The sequence below is a fragment of the Centruroides sculpturatus genome, unplaced genomic scaffold (assembly GCF_000671375.1).
Source record: "Centruroides sculpturatus isolate CEXI.00-Female unplaced genomic scaffold, Cexi_2.0 scaffold1474, whole genome shotgun sequence".
NCBI lineage: Eukaryota > Metazoa > Arthropoda > Arachnida > Scorpiones > Buthidae > Centruroides > Centruroides sculpturatus.
The window spans coordinates 1,271-20,876 of record NW_019385938.1 but is presented as its reverse complement, the minus strand read 5'-3'; the positions used below and the strand labels follow the sequence as shown (position 1 = coordinate 20,876).

At 28.8% G+C, this 19,606-nt stretch overlaps 1 protein-coding gene across 1 annotated transcript in view; it reads left to right on the top strand.

Annotated features, from left to right (window-relative positions):
* The window catches only part of LOC111612697 (ras-related protein Rab-7a), a 30,964-nt gene extending 13,821 nt beyond the window's left edge, over positions 1 to 17,143 (top strand). The window contains exons 3-4 of the mRNA XM_023353937.1: positions 11,894 to 12,020; positions 16,880 to 17,143. Coding sequence (XP_023209705.1) covers positions 11,894 to 12,020; positions 16,880 to 17,128 — 376 coding nt within the window. The 3' untranslated portion in view covers positions 17,129 to 17,143. The remainder of the gene's footprint in view (positions 1 to 11,893; positions 12,021 to 16,879) is intronic.
* The last annotated feature ends 2,463 nt before the right edge of the window (positions 17,144 to 19,606 follow it).

Here is a 19,606-nt window from a genome sequence, read left to right as displayed (position 1 = left end):
TAGAAAAACAGTTTTTTAGCACCAATTACGTCGTTACAATATCAAAAGGTATCCAGTGAAACGAGAATAATTTTTATGACATACTTTATCAAAATAAATGAAAATGTACCTAAAAAATTTAGGGTGCAGTGTGGGCTGTGGATTGGACATCCCTGGTATAGGCAATAGATAGTAGTAGAAAAATGGTGTATCTTATTAATGGTAGAAAACCAGCAAGATGGAAAAACAAGATAATCCTGTCTAGTTCTGGCTTTTATAGGCTTTACTGTGAATTTGAAATTATGTAAATTTTATACACTAAATGTATTTATTACAATATATGGTTAAATTATTAACTTAATATAAAAATTTATTATGTTTTGAATGATTGACTTGCTTTATTATAAATTTTGAAAATTTTTATTTCCTTGCATTGCTCTCTCTCCATCTTGGGCAGGCAACAAAATGATAGTTAAATTAATGGTATTTTACCACATATGAATTGCTTGAAAGAGGAATGAAATATGTAAAAATATTAAAATAACTTCAAAATATAACCAATGATTAAGTATTAGGACATGCGCATACATTGATTGTGATGTCACAATCTTGAAAAGTCACATTCTATTTAAAATATTGACTGTTAGTAGTAGGTCACTGCACAAATAAGTTGAAAAAAGCTGAGACCCCATACTTCAACCTATGTGCAGTGAAGAAAGCGACAACTGTGTGTCATCTGCATTGAATAAAAGTTATGATCTAGAGATTTTTTAAACTTTTTTACAAAATTTTAAATATAATAGAAGTTGAATAATATATACTGATGGTCTCCGAGATTCTGTATGAGACTCCTTGAGGCTTCACATTAATAGTTAATGAAATTTGATTATGAATTTCATTCCAGCTATATTGATGTAGAAAACATTTTAAAAACTTAGTCATATAACTGTGTATATTTGTTTGTGTTGTAATTTTGTGAATAATCATTTAGAAAAAACAACTCTTTTGGATAATGTCAACTTAAAAAAAAATATCGTGGAGGAGGGACAATAGATATTTCAATGTTAATGAGTTTGATTAATACAGAGTGCTAAATTTTAAGTGCCTTCAACTTTATATTAATGGAAAATGACTATATATTGTATGACCATTCAGATATTAACACTGGTGAAGATACGAGTACAGTAGAGCGTCGATTAACCGAAACATCAATTATCCGAAAGAATTCCAGTCAGCAAATTTAAATTTTTGTCAGTGCTGTGGCGCTGCAATCTTTGGCTATGTCTTGGGCTACTCCAAATATTTTACATTTTTGATACTAAATTAACTTCTGAAGTATAATTTTTTATTGTTTTTATATTTTTCAATATATTTATTTTGTTTGTACAAAATAAAAAAATAATTTTTAACGATACAATAGTCTTCGTTAGGCTTAACATAGACGAAAATTCAACGCAAAGCGACATGCAACGGAGAAAATTTTCAACATGGGATAAATTAATATATTTTTTGTACATAATTGGTTATCCAAAATATCGATTTCGGATAACCAATATAACAACCCCAGTCCCCAATTGATTCGGATAATCGATGCTCTACTGTACCTCTCAACATAAGAATGAATTGCAATTCATTCTTAACAAGTTGACATTCTCAATAAAACGATTTTCTCCATATATACACTATTACTATAGAATTCAATGATTTTTAGTTATATGTCCAAATAATATAGATTGGGACATTTTACTTTGATTTACAAATATAATTTATTTGTTTTGTAAATTATGTTTTTAGATCTTGTGTTTTATTACAGGGGAGAAAAAACAAAAGCTGTATTGTATTTGTCTTTCATTTTGATACCTACAAAGTGAGTTTCATAAGAACAGAAATTACAAAAACAAATTGCATAATGTTCGATAATATGAGGTCATTTCAATAAGTAAGATGAAGTTGGTTATGCATAAACTTCTGTATTTGTTTGATGTGTCCCACCAAGGCAGATTACAATAGAACACTGCTTCCTTTCCAGGCTATCTATCATTCATATATTCATTTCAAAGTGGCAGGAATTGTTGAAACATGTTGAACATTGAGATGCATAGTGTGATCAGATTTCTGTAAATAAAAGGCACAACAACAGCTGAAATACATTGCCATCTTGTTGAGATATAATGAATTAATATCATGTCACATTATCATGTTTGATGCAATGCCTTTTGATGATTTATAGAACAGAGGTTATAGATGAGTTGCAACCAGGCTATCCAAGCATGTCTACTATGGATAGCAATGTTTTCTGCATTGATAATCTAATTCAGGAGAGCAGATATCTGAAACTTAGTGCTATTGGAAATAAGTTCAACATCTCACTGGGTGCTATGCATATCATCATTCATAAACAACTGGAATACAGAAAAAATATGCATCCACTGAATAGCAAAGCAATTTCTTTGAATACTGCAACTATATTAAATAACTACCACAAAAAAATCTTAAAATGCAATAATCTTTTTAATCAATGTTTTTAGTTGTTTCTAGCAACCTTCTTCAGGAAAAATATGGATCAATAACTTTTCATTTGAATGAACAGAACATCAACAATATTTTTGAAGCACGTGTTTAAATGTTAATATCTAGAACAAAAAAATTCAAATGAGAGAAGACCAGACTTCAAGTAATAAATTAAAAAATATACAAGTAAAACAATAAATTCAAAAGATCTATAAATGGACTAAATAATTAACAGAAAAACTACTAATATAAAAACCATCTGTCTCTCTCTCTGTGTGTGTTTGTGAATTCCTTATAACTCCTGCAAATTTTGTCTAATCCAGATGAAATTTTGGTTATATTCATTTTATGTTCTGATGGAAAGTATAGGCTACTTATTTTACAAAAAATATTAGCTATAGAATAAACGTTTTATTGATTTTGGATCAGTGATCACACTTATGTTGTAGTGACATTCATGCTTGACAGGAAAATTTTCCTTAAATTGCATTTTTTAAATATTTTGGCAAATGCTGTATTTTAAATATACTTTATTAAATTTAAACTTCAAAAAAAAGAAAGCCTCATTGTGTCACTTCTATAACAAATTTTAAAAATCTTTCTATAGTGACCACATGATGTTCTGTTAGCCAATAGAAAGTAACAATCTAACAAGACCTTTATTTAGAAATTATCATCACTCTTCTAATTAACGTACATACAATTTATCTTTGTTTTATTAACCTTTCAGTAGCAGGATAGTCAGGTATGCTGCAGCTGAGACTAAATGAATGCATATTTTCTCAACAAGATGTGAAAACTATAATCACAGTTAATAGAAATATTGTCACACATTTTAATCATTCTGCTGTAGCTGTAAGCAAATTGGAAGATTTGTAAGACAAGTTAGGTTTGCAGAAGCACAAATTAATTAAAGACGTTCCTACTCTCTGGAATTCCACATACTACATGTTGGAACAGCAAAAAGCTCTTGTCACATATGATATAGATAATAAAATTCCTATGTTAAGCCCCTATCAGTGGTCTCTTGTTGAAAAAATTGTTCTACTTTTAAAACCATTTAAAGAAATTAGTGTGGAAGCCAGTGAATGAGAAACCACTTCATCTTCAATAATTTCCAAAATAGACACACTGAAATTATTCTTATCAAAAGCAAAAAGCTGTAGTTCCTTCAGCATACTCTCCTCCAGTATAGATTGGAGTTTATTCCTTTTTATTAACTTCACTTAAAAGTGCTTTTGAACTCAATTCTGCATCCTTGCATATGACATTAATTTTGACATAAATCAGATTTATTTTAAGGCATTAAATGAGAACATATGTTTCAAATTATAATCTTATAAGTAAAGTAACTTATTTATAGTTCATTTTTAAATATTATAAATGATTTTATTTTTTTAACAAGATTTTCAATGTAAACAGGAAGCAAACTTTGATAAGACTGTTTTGAAAAATTTAGAAGAAATAATGTACAACAATTTCAAACTAATACATTTAAAATAAAACTATAACATCTGTATTAACCAAGCTATTATCATTAAACCAAATATTAATTTTAAATTATAATTATGAAATTATCATAATCTGTAATAAATTTTACTTTAAAAAGAAAATGTAAAATAAATCAAATGTAACCAATTTGAACTTAAAAGTGAATTATTAGATAACTGAAACCTTTTATTATTATTATTCCCTTTATCAATGAATCACCACACACCTTTATTATTTTTCCAGTAGTTAGTTGATGCTGGAAAAGTAAGAAAGGTGTATATGATTCATTGTATGCTGTTCCATCATTACTTTTAAATTTGCTTTTTAATACTAAAAAGAATAGTGTGATGCTAGAATCAGTGGTGTCCAAGATTTATTTCAGATTGTTTTCTGGGATACACATTCCATCATCAGATCATACAGAATTTTAACAAAAAATGTCAAAGGAAGCATTCTAAAGTATTTGAGCATTCAGAAGTTTTGGTTGCTGATGATATTACTGAGATTATTGTATGCATTACTAAACATGTATAGTATCTATCCAGACTGCTGAAAAACTTACTACTGCAACCATTGTGGAGCATTTCCTTAACTAAAGAAGATTTAACTCAGATCTTGATCTCCGAATCTGGGTAATAAACAGTGAAAATCACTAGACAATCGATTAAACCATAGATCAAGTATATCTCATAGTCTTTGGTGGTGTTCTTGTTCTGTGTGATGTGTATTTCTTTTTTTATTTTATTTTTTATTCATATTTTACTTTAGTCATATCAAACTTTTTATTAATTATTATATTATTAGTTTCTGCTTTATCTCTATTTTATGGTTTGTTTTGTGTAGTCCATTACTTGATCAAGCTTTTAGTATACAAAATTTTGAAATGTTCAAAGATTTTAGAACACTTCAACATTTCTTTTTCCAGTTTTGTAGGTCTGATGGTGAGATTTGTAGATTTGAAAAAAATTTAATCTGAAATTAATCTTGATCTTGGACTCATTCATTGATCCTAGCATTACATTATTCTTGCTTCTTATGGAGTTATACAATTTGCTTGAAATTTTAACACTGAATTAAATAATTTACATTAGTGTTGTTGTTATTAAAAAGATAATTTAAATTTTTGAGTATAAATTTGGATAATTTGAAGCTTATATATATATATATATGTATGTATGTATGTATGTATGTATCATAGTTTGAAAGCTAAATTCAAGGAGAATAGCATGTAGTCAACTGATTTATAGAATATACAGATTTCAGGGATTGTCTGAAATGTGTTCTGTAAACTCCTCAAATATGGATGAAATTATGTTTGTTTTAATGACCTATGTCCAGGTATTGGAGTTGTTTAGCTATGCTTTTACTGTGTTTGTCTATGCAAGGAATGTACACAAGTTTACTTTAGCTTAAAAAGTAGTGGTTAAAGAAACAAAAAGTAGAGAGAGAGAAAGTAATATTACCAACAAATATGAAATTCTGACAACCAGAAACTTAGTAAACAGGTTCAAATTTAAAAGGGATAATTCAAATTTGTGTTTTGCCATACAAATTATTCAGTAAAAAGATTTAATTGTGTTTAATTTCTAACTAGAATAGTGTTTTAGCTAAATGGTAGAACAGATTTGGTTGATTTATTTCTTCAAACTATAAAAAAATTTCTGTTGTAGATATGAAATATTTAATCTTCTATAATGCTTTAAAAACTCTTTTAATGTCATTCAATGAAATGGGCACATCATAACAATAGTTAATAATAACAACATAAACTGTCATAATTATTCACAATTTATCATCAAGTAGGAGAACAAATGTTAGATATAAATAGATAGTCAAGTAAGCCTACAAAGAAAGATTTGTTGTCAAATTGTATTCTTTGGGTTGTTCAGAAAGTAAGTTCATTTTTTACCACTAGAAGGATTAGTTGTATTTTTCCTGCCATTTTCATTCTAAACCGTATTATCTATATATATTTTGACAGCTAGCATTTTAAGGCTTATTTGTAAAAAAATTTTTTTCAATTTTGTGCAATTGTTTATTTTTTGTGTCCTATCAAACATGGAAGATCGAAAGCATCATTTTCGACATATTTTGTTTTTTTATTACTAAAAAATCAAAATGCTGTTCAAGCAAGGAAAAAATTGTGGTACATGTGTGGAGATGATGTGTTGACAGAACGACAGTGCAAAAACTGGTTTACAAAATTTCATTCTGGCAATTTCAATATTGAAGATGTACCACATTCGGATGGACAGTTGAAGCCAGTGAAAACAAAATAAAGGCACTGATTGAAGCAAACTGCCAAATAACACGTGAAATCACTAAGAGATTAAATTTGTCAAATCAAACTGTTTATGATTACTTGAAACAAATTGGCTTTGTTTGAAAGCTTGATATATGGGTTCCAAATGTTCTTAAAAAGAGATGCTCTCTTTGGTGGGATTTTAAGGAAATTTTTTTTTGGATCTTTTACTAGACAATCTAACAGTGAAAGTGAATAAATATGAACTTCTTTTACAACAGACTGTGTCCTCAATTTTAATTTTAAACTTAATTACCATCTGGCAATTTATATTCTACAATTGAATTTGAAATTTTAGATATTTTTAAGTAATTATTATTACAAATACAAATTAATTTTACAAAGGCAATATTAAAGTTTGAAAGTAAAATTAATAATAACTTGTTTACAAAGAAACTTTTAGTGAAGATTACAACCATGGTCAATAAATTTCAAATGATTATTATTATCTATTATGAAAAGGAAGGTCATTAGAGTATTGATAATACAAACATACAAAATTTAAAAATGATCAGACCAGATACATAAATGTATAAAGTAGGATATATCCATATTCCAAATGCATTGAATAATCACAAAATTAGAATAAATTTTTTTGTTTAATTGAATTAAAAAGTTTAGTTTATCCTTTATTTATCAGTCAGTTTTTCTATTTTGTATCTATAACACATCAATATATGTAAACAGTAATCTAAAGTAATGAAAATAGTTCCTGTAGCTCCCTGATGACAAAATACTAAAATAACTATTTGGATTTTTGATTTGTTTGGATTATCAAACAAAATTCACACTTCAATCTCGTTTGTATTAGTGATGCTTTACTATATTAATCTTATAAAATTAATTGCAGAAACTGGATAGATTTAAAGAAAAATATACTAAAGCCAAATACAGTTGGACCCCCCCATAACACTGTTGATAATTCCATTTTATATGAATTCCATGTTGTAGGAGTCACTCAGATTTTATAAATACGTGAGCCATTTACAGCCCAGCACACGTATTTGTAAAATCTAAGTGACTTGTACAACATGGAATTTATATAAAACAGAATTATCAACAGTGTTATAGGGAGGTTGACTGTAATAGTCAGATGAGATCAGGTTGTGAAATGTGGCCTAGGACAGATGATATATGGGTCTTTGACATAACGGAGGAAGAGGTAACCAAATAGGAAGGAGGTAGGAGCCCATCTAATTAATTAATAAGTTGGCCAGTGGAAGGTGGTTCAAGATGGAAGGCAGGATGGTTTATTACTCTTTATTTCCGAAAATAATTATTTCCAGTTCGAGATCAGGTTATATTACTGCCGCTATTAATAATTAAATGCTAAGTAATTCGGCCTAGATATAGGTATTATGCACAGTCTCATTAAATTAATATTTAATTAATTTACAAGATTCTGGAAGAAAAGAATCAACCTGGAGTGGGACTCAAATCCACATCTGCCACTTACTGTGTGCAATAGTGTTGCCAGTTACACTATTGGTATATTCATCTGATCTTTGCTTCCAGAACTATTAATTTAGATATAATCATACTGATCACTTCAGTTCCCAGTCATTACTCTGAGTTAAAGATTGGAAAGAGGTTGGACAGTGTAAGTGGCAGTTGCCAGTTTGAGTTTCACTCTGGTCCAGATCTTCTCTTCCAGAACCTTCTAAATTAATAAATATTAATCTAGTTACAATAATTAAATTTAATAAGAGATGGCACCTAACATCTACCTATAGGCCAAATTACTTGGCATTTAATTATTAATAGTAGCAGTAATATAGCCCAATCTAATATTGCAGTTTGGTTTTAATATAACTATTGGGCTTACAGATGTTTACATCTGAAAACATATATAACTATAAATTATGGCATAAATGTTTAATATTTTTTTTACCTTATTAAAAGCTTTTTATTGAGATAATTACAATTTAGTATATCCCAATGTTTTCGTTTCAATGTTTAATCAGAGATATTAGCTTTAATTAGCTAATATCTCTGATTTAACAGGCCTAAATTTAACTTTGAACAAACTTCTGTCAAACATTTCTTTAAATTTTACATTGAATGACATCCACTTTTTATACTTTTTCAGCAACAGTTTAATATAATGAACAAGCATTTTCGGCCCCTTTAAGGGTTTGCCTCAGGATTTTTTTTACAAATTCATAAGATCTTAGATGTTACAACAGATTGTATGAGTCATGGACAAAGAATTTATATATCCTTGTAAATAAAATACAAGAAGTTTATTAAAGACAATAAAACACAAAGAAAAAACTTCACTAGATCCAGGATATCAGCCAGTGGGGATTTCCACTCAACAATAATACTCCCCAACAAACTTGGTTGTAACTAGAATAAAAAATGTGAATAACAAACTCTGAACCAACAATACACAATTATAGTATTAATGTCTAAGCTTATTATAAGTATTAATAATAAATTAAAATTAAGAATTGTGGCCAAAACTAAACTTGTTACAAAATCAATTGGTACCAGAGATGGCAATGTGAACAATACTGTTAGACCAGTTTTGGATGACTATGGGTAGAAATGTCCTCTTGTTGGAGAAGTATAGGGCAACCTGAAGATAGGGGGCAACCTGAGATTTGAAGTTATGCAAAGAAACAAGAATGTACTTTCCCAAGAAATATAGGGGTAGACAAGAGTTTAAAAAAAAAAAACTAAGACATAATGCCACAGATTGAATGATGTACTGTATAGTTCAATGTTTAAATACCAACATACAATTTGTTATAAATAACAACATACCTTTGGGAGATGTGATTTAAAATTTTAGCTATCTTACTATATAAGATGCTCCACAAAAGTATAGAACTGCTGCAAATTTACTATATGAAGGTTAGAAATTATACGTATGATGTAGCTACTTTTCCTATATTGTTCAGGATTTATGAAAATGTAATTTTTTTACTGTTGAACACAAGACTGTGTTATTATTAAAACACTTGGCGTTTATCCACTTTATTCAGTTGATACGGGTACTTTTACACGTATAGCCCATCATCAGTCAACTGATAAGAAGAAACATATACAATAGATTATTACATTTTGTAAAATAAACTGTATAACAAAACTAAAACATATAACATTTAAGACATACCATTAAATATGCAATGACACTCTTACAGCACAAGTTCATATTCACTTTACCGGGAAATTAAGTTGATGACGTTGACACCACAAAACCTACATACATTCAATTAAACAATAAAACTCTGTATAAATATACACGCCCATACTGACAACGTACCTAATTATACCAATTTTTGATAACAGTAAGAAATAACAGTTAAAAGTACCTGTATAAACTGAATAAAGTGGATAAACGCCAAGTGTTTTAATAATAACACAGTCTTGTGTTCAACAGTAAATAAATATGAAATCACGATTTCAAAAAACGAAAAATGTAATTGGTCAAAACTCAGTTTCCTATATTTCAGCAAACAGCAGAAATTGTAAAAAAAAAAAAACTGATTTTAAGCACAAAAGTATAGAATCAACTAGTAAATGAATGCAAAATGCATTCATTAATTAAATACTATAAAATAGTTTAATTTAGTAATTTATTTGCAACACCACCTTTACTAACAACAACAAAAATGCAATTTGGCATGCTTTCAACAAGATTTTTCATGATCAATGCCTCGAGAGTTCCAAGCAGCGACAATTGCTTGTTTTAAGTGTTCAATGTCGGCATACTGATGATTTTGGTCATAAATTCAGTCAACCAAGAATTCCCAAACATTTTCTATAGGGTTGCAATCAGGAGAACGAACTGGCCAATTTGTTTATTTTCAAACCAGGGTTTTGTATCTCGTGATACATGGATAGAGGCATTGTCGTGTTGAAAAATAAGAGGAATTCTTCTGAATCTATGTTTGTATGGCAGCAATTTCTTCTCCAGAACTTGTTGATAGTCGGCACTGTTCATGTAACAGGTAACAAATGTCAGATCCAATTTTTTCAATGCAGAAAAAGCACCCAAAGCATAACACTCCCATCACCAAAGTTCCTTTGCAAAAAGTACTTCTGCTTTTTATGTAAATCACTCCAATAGAATGCTAAACCATCTGACCCTTTCCAAATTAAATTTTATTTTTTGTTTGAAAAGATTATCTGTACAACAAAAAGATTATTTTTTGTGCTAGCACAATAGGACTAAACCAGGGTTGATATAACATTATTGAGGGGTCAATTATCAAGCTTATCCATCTCACTGATTGTCAGTTACAAAAATTATTATTAACAAATATACAATAAATTAAAAGAAGTGTATTAAAATAGTAAGTACTTTGTTTTGCTTGTAACAAACTTTTTGGTGGGGGTCAATGTGAGGTTTCGAAAACTTGTAGGGGGGTCAATGATCAAAAAAGTTTGGCAACCCTTGGTCTAAATGAAACAAAAAACTTACCCTATTCTGTTGAGTGGCCATATTTTTCCTAGCAAAATCGAGTCGGGCAGCTTTGTGCTCAGGCTTAAGAGCACTTCTCATTCAAAACTGGAAAATGTTGTTGTTGTTATGTAAAACCCTTTGAACGGTTTTGTGATGTACTTGAATACCCAAATTTGACACATGGACACAGTGGAATTAGATGTTAATTAAAAATTCATCTGCAGTCTCACAGGGTAAGCTTTGAAGGACATCCCCTTCTACACTTTGGTCCATAATTTGCAGGATTTGACAACAAATGCATAACTGTCTTTTTCGAACACTTGATGATGATTGCTACTGCCTGATGTAGCTTTGAGAAACACTGGTTTAAGTCAATTTGTTCTTTTTCAAATTTTGTTAAATGGGTACCATGAGGCATGATGAGAGAAAAAATACTTCCACACTTCAAACTTGCGAGAAAGATGATGATTCCATATTTGTGTGCAGTATGTAAATTGACTTCATTGCTATTCTGCAGTTAACCATGAATTAGAAGCTCAAGTTTTCTAAAATTACATTTTTATAAGTTAGGTGCTGAATTATACTTTAGAAATATTTTTGTATCTATTAGTGCATGTTCTGACCACAAAAGACCAATTTTTTGAGCGGTTTTATATTTTTGTGATTGATAACTTTATCTGTTAAGCTTTAAATTGTTATTAATACACTTTCTTGTATTTTTGACTATTTACATATTTCTACAAACCAATTACTTAACTACTATTAAAAAAAAAACAAAAAATGTTACAATATCACTATAAAACTTAATTTTTAATAGTTTTTCATTTTCACAGGTAGTGTGCAAGCTGTAAAATTGCTGATCATGCTACTTATCAGAAATCTTGATACTCAATTGTATAATTGTCTCTGTTGTTTAATTAAATTAAGAAACAAAATATAATTTTCAGATTATCTAGCTATAATATATCCAAATCTAACTCTTAGAGTAACTAGTTAAGAGTTTTATGATTATTCTGTATTCTGTATATATATGATATAGCTAGCTATATCTTAAATTGATTAATGAAAAAAATTTTAATACTTTGATTTTATATACATTTAAATAATTATGTAAAATATTGAATTTTGACTATTAGTAAAGAACTTTTGCATTCAATAATCTCATATCAAATTTTAATTAAGTATTATCTTTTTAGTGTCGGAAAGACCTCTCTAATGAATCAATATGTGAACAAGAAATTTAGTAATCAATATAAAGCAACTATTGGAGCAGATTTTCTTACAAAGGAAGTGATGGTAGATGATCGGTTAGTTACAATGCAGGTAAATTTTTATTTAAAATGGAATGTATTTAACTTAGAATTTGTTTATATTTCCAATTATCGTTTTGCTTCCAGAAGGACTATCTTGGAAAATATTAAACTGTTCAAAATATTCTTCAGAGAATATTTCGAATATCTCACTTCCGAGTCATGGTTTTCTCTCTCCTAAAATAAAAAAAAATGTGTTATGCACTAAAATTTATTTTTGTAATGTTAATGAACTTTTCATTGATTTATTTTCAGAAACTAAAGTTCATTTGTGGTAATGTTTTAATATTTGATATCCTTAAACACAATTGTTTTAAGCACTTCTGTTAATTTTTTAAATTCAATTTCAGCAAAAGTATTAAATACTAGCAGATTGCTAGTATTTAATACTTTTGCTGTTTGTTTAATACTTTAATACAGTTGCTCAGGCAAAAAGTAACAATAGCAAAGATTAAGATTATTACATATAGCCAATCTTACCTGTTTTCACATAATGCAAGAATTAGGTTCCCCTGTTTCCAGACTAATTAGAAAATTTTTAGATGGGTCTAAAAATATGTTTGATTTCCTGCAAAACGCAAAAAACTGCATCTGTGCCTGTAAATCTTGCACTTTGCTTTCTCTTAACACTTCCTCCATGGGGGAAATTTTGAAAAATCCCTTCTTAGTGTACATCCTCATGATGTACCCTATTAAAACGCAATCAAAAATGCAAAAAATTGCATCTAAAATAGTATATTAGAAGCAGAGTTCTTCATGGGAAGCCTTAATCCTGTCCCTCTCCCCAAGGGGGAAAATTTCGAAAAATCCCTTTTTAGTGTACGTTCTCATGACATACCTTAACTGTGTGCCAAATTTCAACCTTCAACTCCTAACCGTTTGGGCTTTGTGCTTGCTTATTATTATTATCAAACCATCTTGATTATATATGTAGATACTGTGTGTTTCAATGACTTCTTTTTTAAATACTTATGAGAATTAAAAAATATATAGATGTGATAAAATTCATCATAACTTTACTATAACTGATAAAATTGCATCAGTAATTATAAAAATCTTACAAATTTTTATAATAAAATAACACTCTTGAACAATCAGATATTTTTGAATTTGTACAAAATAACTTAGTCTCTTATGACAGGCATAAAAGAAAAACAATAAATTTTTCCATATTTGCCAGCATATATTTTAGATGGAGACTGATATTTTTTGGTGCATACACAGTCATTTTTGATTGTAGCAATAAGACAATCTGGAGGATATGGCATTTCAAGAAATTAGGCATGTCTACATTCATTTCTGGTTTTCACTCCAGCCACACATTGACACACAGTTTTCTAGCTGTAGTTAGAGTATTCAAAAACGTTAGATTTAACCCAAATATCTTAGCCATTTTGTATGAGTCATTTGATGATAAAAATTTAGAATTAGCTAACACAGAATGTATTCAAATGTATGTTTTTGGGAATAAAATTTAGAGTAATTAGTGATAAGCAAAGAATGATCATGAAGTAGGAGAATGATAATAAAATAAGATCTTGCATTATAGTATGTATACAAGATAAGTTAATGCTCCTATTAGGAGCATAATGTAAAATGCATAATGAAAAAAAAACAGATCAGAATTGGTCCATTTTTATCAACTTGGACTTCTCTAGCAACAAATTTGCTTCAGGTTCCATAGCAGTGAATATTGTGATGATTGAAGGACTATATAAAATGAATTGAAGGACTATAAGGTTTGAGTGTTCTGTCCCTAACCCTATTTCCTCAGTCTGTTTTTGTAGCTTCATAATTTTTAGAACACTCATCACATTTTGTGCAAAACAGTTGTTTTGATTCATGAGTCACTAAAAAGAATAGATGAAAATAAATTCAAAGAAGAGAAATTGCATTATAATTTAAGAAAAATTTTGAGAGTAAAAACCCAGTGAAACAGATGGAGTCTGATTATTTACAATTTTTTTTGTGAAGGTTATTAATGTTAAGTAAATAATTGCATGACAGTATCAAATGTTTCCAATGTTACTAAAGAGGATTACCTTTTTCATAAAGTAAACATTAGCCGTAAAGTCTACAAAGCTAATGTTTGAATTTAAATGTTTGATTTCACACTTCTGAATATCTTTGGTGTAATTGATTACTTATATATTAGTGTAAACTCCAGATGACAAAGTTGTAATTATAATCCATATAATTTAATCATATGATAGCATACAAAATTACAGCAGTTCTTCACTTAACATGACTGAGAAAAGATAAAGTACATTTGTAATCATTTACAATTATCATTGTTGAATTTTCTTTATAAATACAGTAGAGCGTCGATTATTTGAATCAATTGGGGACTGGGGTTGTTTGGAAGATCGATGTTTTGGATAACCGATTATGTACGAAAAAATATATTAATTTATCCCATCTTGACATTTTTCTCCGTTGCATGTCGCTTCGCATTGAATTTTCGTCAATGTTAAGCCTAATGAAGACTATTGTATCGTTAAAAATTATTTTTTTATTTTGTACGAACAAAATAAATATATTGAAAAATATAAAAACAATAAAAAAATTATACTTCAGAAGTTAATTTAGTATCAAAAACGTAAAATATTTGAGTAGCCCAAGACATAGCCAAAGATTGCAGCGCTACAGCACTGGCGAAAATTTAAATTTGCCCACTGGAATTCTTTCAGATGATTAACTTTCGGATAATCGGCGCTCTACTGTAATGTTTACATTTTAGTTTTTGTAATTAGCAGATTTTATTTCATCGAATTTTTAAACAGTAGTTTTTTTTTAAATAAAAATAGAAATTGTAAAACAGCAGTATGTTATCTGTTGTATCTAGATACGACAGATAATAGACAGATAGAGAGTTCTATGCTTTTAAATGTCTAGAGAATGTAAGAAATCTTAAATTTACGCTTCCTATCTTTATTTTAATTGTTGCTAGGAAAGAATTTCGGGTGAATTGAACGCTGTCCAAAATAAATATATGAAGTTAAAATAAAGTTCCAAATTTTCGTTTTAATTTCCAAAGTTCCAAATTTTCGTTATTAATAATAATATTCCATAAAACATGGAATATTATTATTAATTACAATGAATAATATTCTGTAATATTGACGTATGGAATATTATTCAATGTAATTTTAGCAACATTTTTTATAAATTTGTGAAGCATTTAAGAGAGATTTAGATTTTGAATGCAGTTTTTAATGTCTTTATTACACTTTGAAATTAAAAATCCTGCTTTGTTGCAACAATTCTANTTTACATTGTATAAAATATCATATGCGCAAAGATAAACAAAAAAATAGGTTTACAATTTATCATAATAAAGAAATAAAAATTACAAAATGATGCTAAAAATAAAGAAAATAAGATAAAAATTATAAAACACAACAAATGTATACACAAAATGTATGTTAGTTAATCAAGCTCAAGAAATGTCCTCCAGGCATATGACAAAAGTGCTACCTTTTTATTTTTGATTGCAGTCCCTTTATTAAGCACTTTTTATATTGTTGAGCATTCCCAAATATTTTAGTTGTGTGTGCTGATCAGCCGAGCTTTGTCAAAAAACATGTTGACATCCCAATCCAATGCAAAGGTTGCTAGAGTAATTGTAGTTCAGTGCTTTTGAATTCAGTCTTTATTCTAATCTATAAAGCTCTACAATGGCACTAATGTATTCATAAGAATGTCCTATCCTGTTGTCTTGTAGAGGTATGGAATAAACTTCTAGAAGAATGTTCAATTAGGTGGATCCTTGTCATTCTAAAGTAGGCAGTTGATGCTAGGGCTCTTCCTATAATAAGTACAAACATTAGACTGTTGTACTATATCTGTATAAATGTCATTTAAGTTTTTTATGTTACTAATTTCAAGTGATGATAATATCAATATATTAAGAGGATTGTGTGAGAGCTATGTTATGTTGTTTTTAGCTTTCAGTTTATTGATAAAAAGTTGAAAATAATTGAATAAACCAAATTTGTAGTATCTACAAACTTGATAATTACATGAAAAATATAAAGAAAGCTAAATAATTTAGACATTATTGCAGAAGAAAAATTTAACTTTGTAACTGAATATCTGCAAATATTCATTTAAAAGTGCTAAAATACTCATGTAATACCTGAATATTCAAAACTTTGCATATTCCTTTTCTAAAATAGCATCCTAAAATTGTCTAAATTTTTATCTTGCATTTTTCTAAATAAAAGGTTTTTTAATGTAACTTATTACCTAATTTATTTTACAAGACTAAGTAAATAATAATCATACATATCCTATTAGGTTGTTCAAAAATTTAAAATAGAACTTAGGACAAAAGATAACTGCAATTTGATCTTTGATCCACACTGCTATTTGTTATTTTCTCTACATGAAATTAGAGATTTAAGAATTCATGCTATTAAAGACAGTTATAAAATTTATCTCTACTTCTCATATATTCTGCAGTCAAGTCAGTCTATGAAACTAATATAACTTGTATATATAAAATAATTTCCAAAACTTTGTATAAATTTTGAAAAATTAATAAAAATCCTAATTGGAAATGAAACATCTTTTGAACTTTTTTCACTATATTATGTTTAAAAATTTAAGAATGACATTTGTCCACAAATCCATCAATTTATTGAACAAGTATATATTTGAGATTTTTTACACAAGTTGAAAAATTCTAGTTTTTCAAGTATTAAAATTTTTTGAAAATGTGTTATTACTTAACAAAAGAAAACATTTTAAATATTTATTTTATCTCTATGTATTTAATAATTTAAGTTATGAAATAAGTTTTCACACAATTTTGTATGGCATTATCAAACTAATTTTTAAACTGAATATATTTTTGTTAATTTCATCTAGATCTGGGATACTGCAGGACAGGAACGATTTCAATCTTTAGGAGTAGCATTTTATAGAGGAGCTGATTGCTGTGTATTAGTATTTGATGTCACTGCACCAAGTACCTTCAAGTCATTAGATTCCTGGAGAGATGAATTCTTGATTCAGGCTTCACCTAGAGATCCTGAGAATTTTCCATTTGTAGTTGTTGGAAATAAAATTGATTTGGAAAACAGAGCTGTAAGTAAACTCAAAGCTTACAAAATTTGAATTTTTATTACTATAAGAAAATGAATACAAAATATTTCTAAATAAATAAGCTTATGCAAAGATATTCAAAATGCCTATATTGATGATTATAAGTTAGGAGTAAAGCAAAAGAGAAAAAAAAATTTAATTTTTTTATATTTTGTACTAAAAATACGGCTTAATATGATGATCTAATGATTGAGGATTTCTGTCATTTACTGGCTAATGAATTCATAGTTTTATAATTTATTTAGTTTCATAAATTTTTGTTTTTACTCTTACTATATTATTATTCCAGTCCAACTTATTTCTTTAAATTAAAACTACAAACCATACATACAATCATCCAGAAAATATGTATTTGAATTAAATATAAACAATGTTTTTAGCCTCTTTCGGGCCTACATCAAGCGCTGATTGTTACAGAATATTAGACATTCTGATTTTAGAATCTTGAATGAAACGTAATTTAATAAAGAAAAGTTAAAAAACAAAATTGAGATATATATATATAGACTTTTTTGAAAATTAAATAAAATACTGCAGTAACTGGATGTTCACTGTATAATTAAGTCAGACACTTTAATCCAGTAAGTAACATCAATTTATTAATTAAACAAATGTTTTTGACCTTTTGTAAAGGTCATCCTCAGATTTGAACGAGAATGGAATAGTTTCAAAGATTAACAGTTTACATTGTATAAAATATCATATGCGCAAAGATAAACAAAAAAATAGGTTTACAATTTATCATAATAAAGAAATAAAAATTACAAAATGATGCTAAAAATAAAGAAAATAAGATAAAAATTATAAAACACAACAAATGTATACACAAAATGTATGTTAGTTAATCAAGCTCAAGAAATGTCCTCCAGGCATATGACAAAAGTGCTACCTTTTTATTTTTGATTGCAGTCCCTTTATTAAGCACTTTTTATATTGTTGAGCATTCCCAAATATTTTAGTTGTGTGTGCTGATCAGCCGAGCTTTGTCAAAAAACATGTTGACATCCCAATCCAATGCAAAGGTTGCTAGAGTAATTGTAGTTCAGTGCTTTTGAATTCAGTCTTTATTCTAATCTATAAAGCTCTACAATGGCACTAATGTATTCATAAGAATGTCCTATCCTGTTGTCTTGTAGAGGTATGGAATAAACTTCTAGAAGAATGTTCAATTAGGTGGATCCTTGTCATTCTAAAGTAGGCAGTTGATGCTAGGGCTCTTCCTATAATAAGTACAAACATTAGACTGTTGTACTATAACTGTATAAATGTCATTTAAGTTTTTTATGTTACTAATTTCAAGTGATGATAATATCAATATATTAAGAGGATTGTGTGAGGTCTTAATATACATCAGTACTGACAAGTTAGTATTCCTTTATTGAAAGTGAAGAAGAGATCCAGGAAGTGTACCTGTTTCACTCTTCTATTCCAAGTTTTTAACATTAATCCATATGGGTTATCAAGTGTTCCACATATTCAAACCTTACTGATGATATCAAGTAAGGTTTGAATATGTGGAACACTGGACCAATGAGATTGCCATCAAATAACTGCTAAAAACTAGTTAATCTTAAATTACGTCCCAAAACTAAAAAGCAACGTAAATGGTAAAAATCAAACATTTTCCTCCATATTAAATGGACGTCTTCAGGCTTTTACCATTAAATCTGAGCTGCACAAGATGACTGCTTTGATTCACAATACAGAGGCTCATTTACTGGTTTTTGGGACAGTAGATTATTTGAGACTGTCGTCAATGTATCTAGAGCAGGGGTGGCTAACAAGTCGATCGCAATTAACCAGTCGATCACAAAGCCAATGTTGATCGATCGCTCGCGATGTCTTGAATTAATGTGTTACACTTGTAACCGAACGTAACGTGCAAACGCAAATATAGTGATATTGGACCACCACGTCCTCCCTCAGATGCGGTTTTGTCGGTCCATGTGCTATTCATTTGCATACAATTGTAAAAGGGGAATAAGAAATGTAGACAAAGGATCGTAAAACAAAAAAAAAGCTAGGAAGAGGGACAGGGAGAGTGGTCGGGACACGGTAGAAAGAGGAAGGGTGAAGTGGTGGTCCCGAAAGTGACAATGTTGAGTTTTAATTTTTCTTCTGTTTACAATGTACCTTTTGTTCATGTTTTAAATTAAATTGTGGCTTTTCTTACCTATCTAAACATAGTATGTATTTCACACCATCCCCTTGCTACTTAGACTATCCCTACGACAACAAGTCAATCGCAACACATTTTTAAGATAAAAAAAGTAAATCTTATGTACACAAAAGTTGGCCACCCCTGATCTAGAGTAAAGGAGGATGCGATCTTGAAAGACCAGAAGTACTTGTTGCTCCAAATGTCAAAGGACTAGTTTACGTATAGTGTATCAGAAATGGGGACTATCCACATGATAATTCTTTTGCCTCTCTCTCCTTACTTTATTATATCATTGTCTATGTTGGACTTTGTATACTAATAGGACTTAT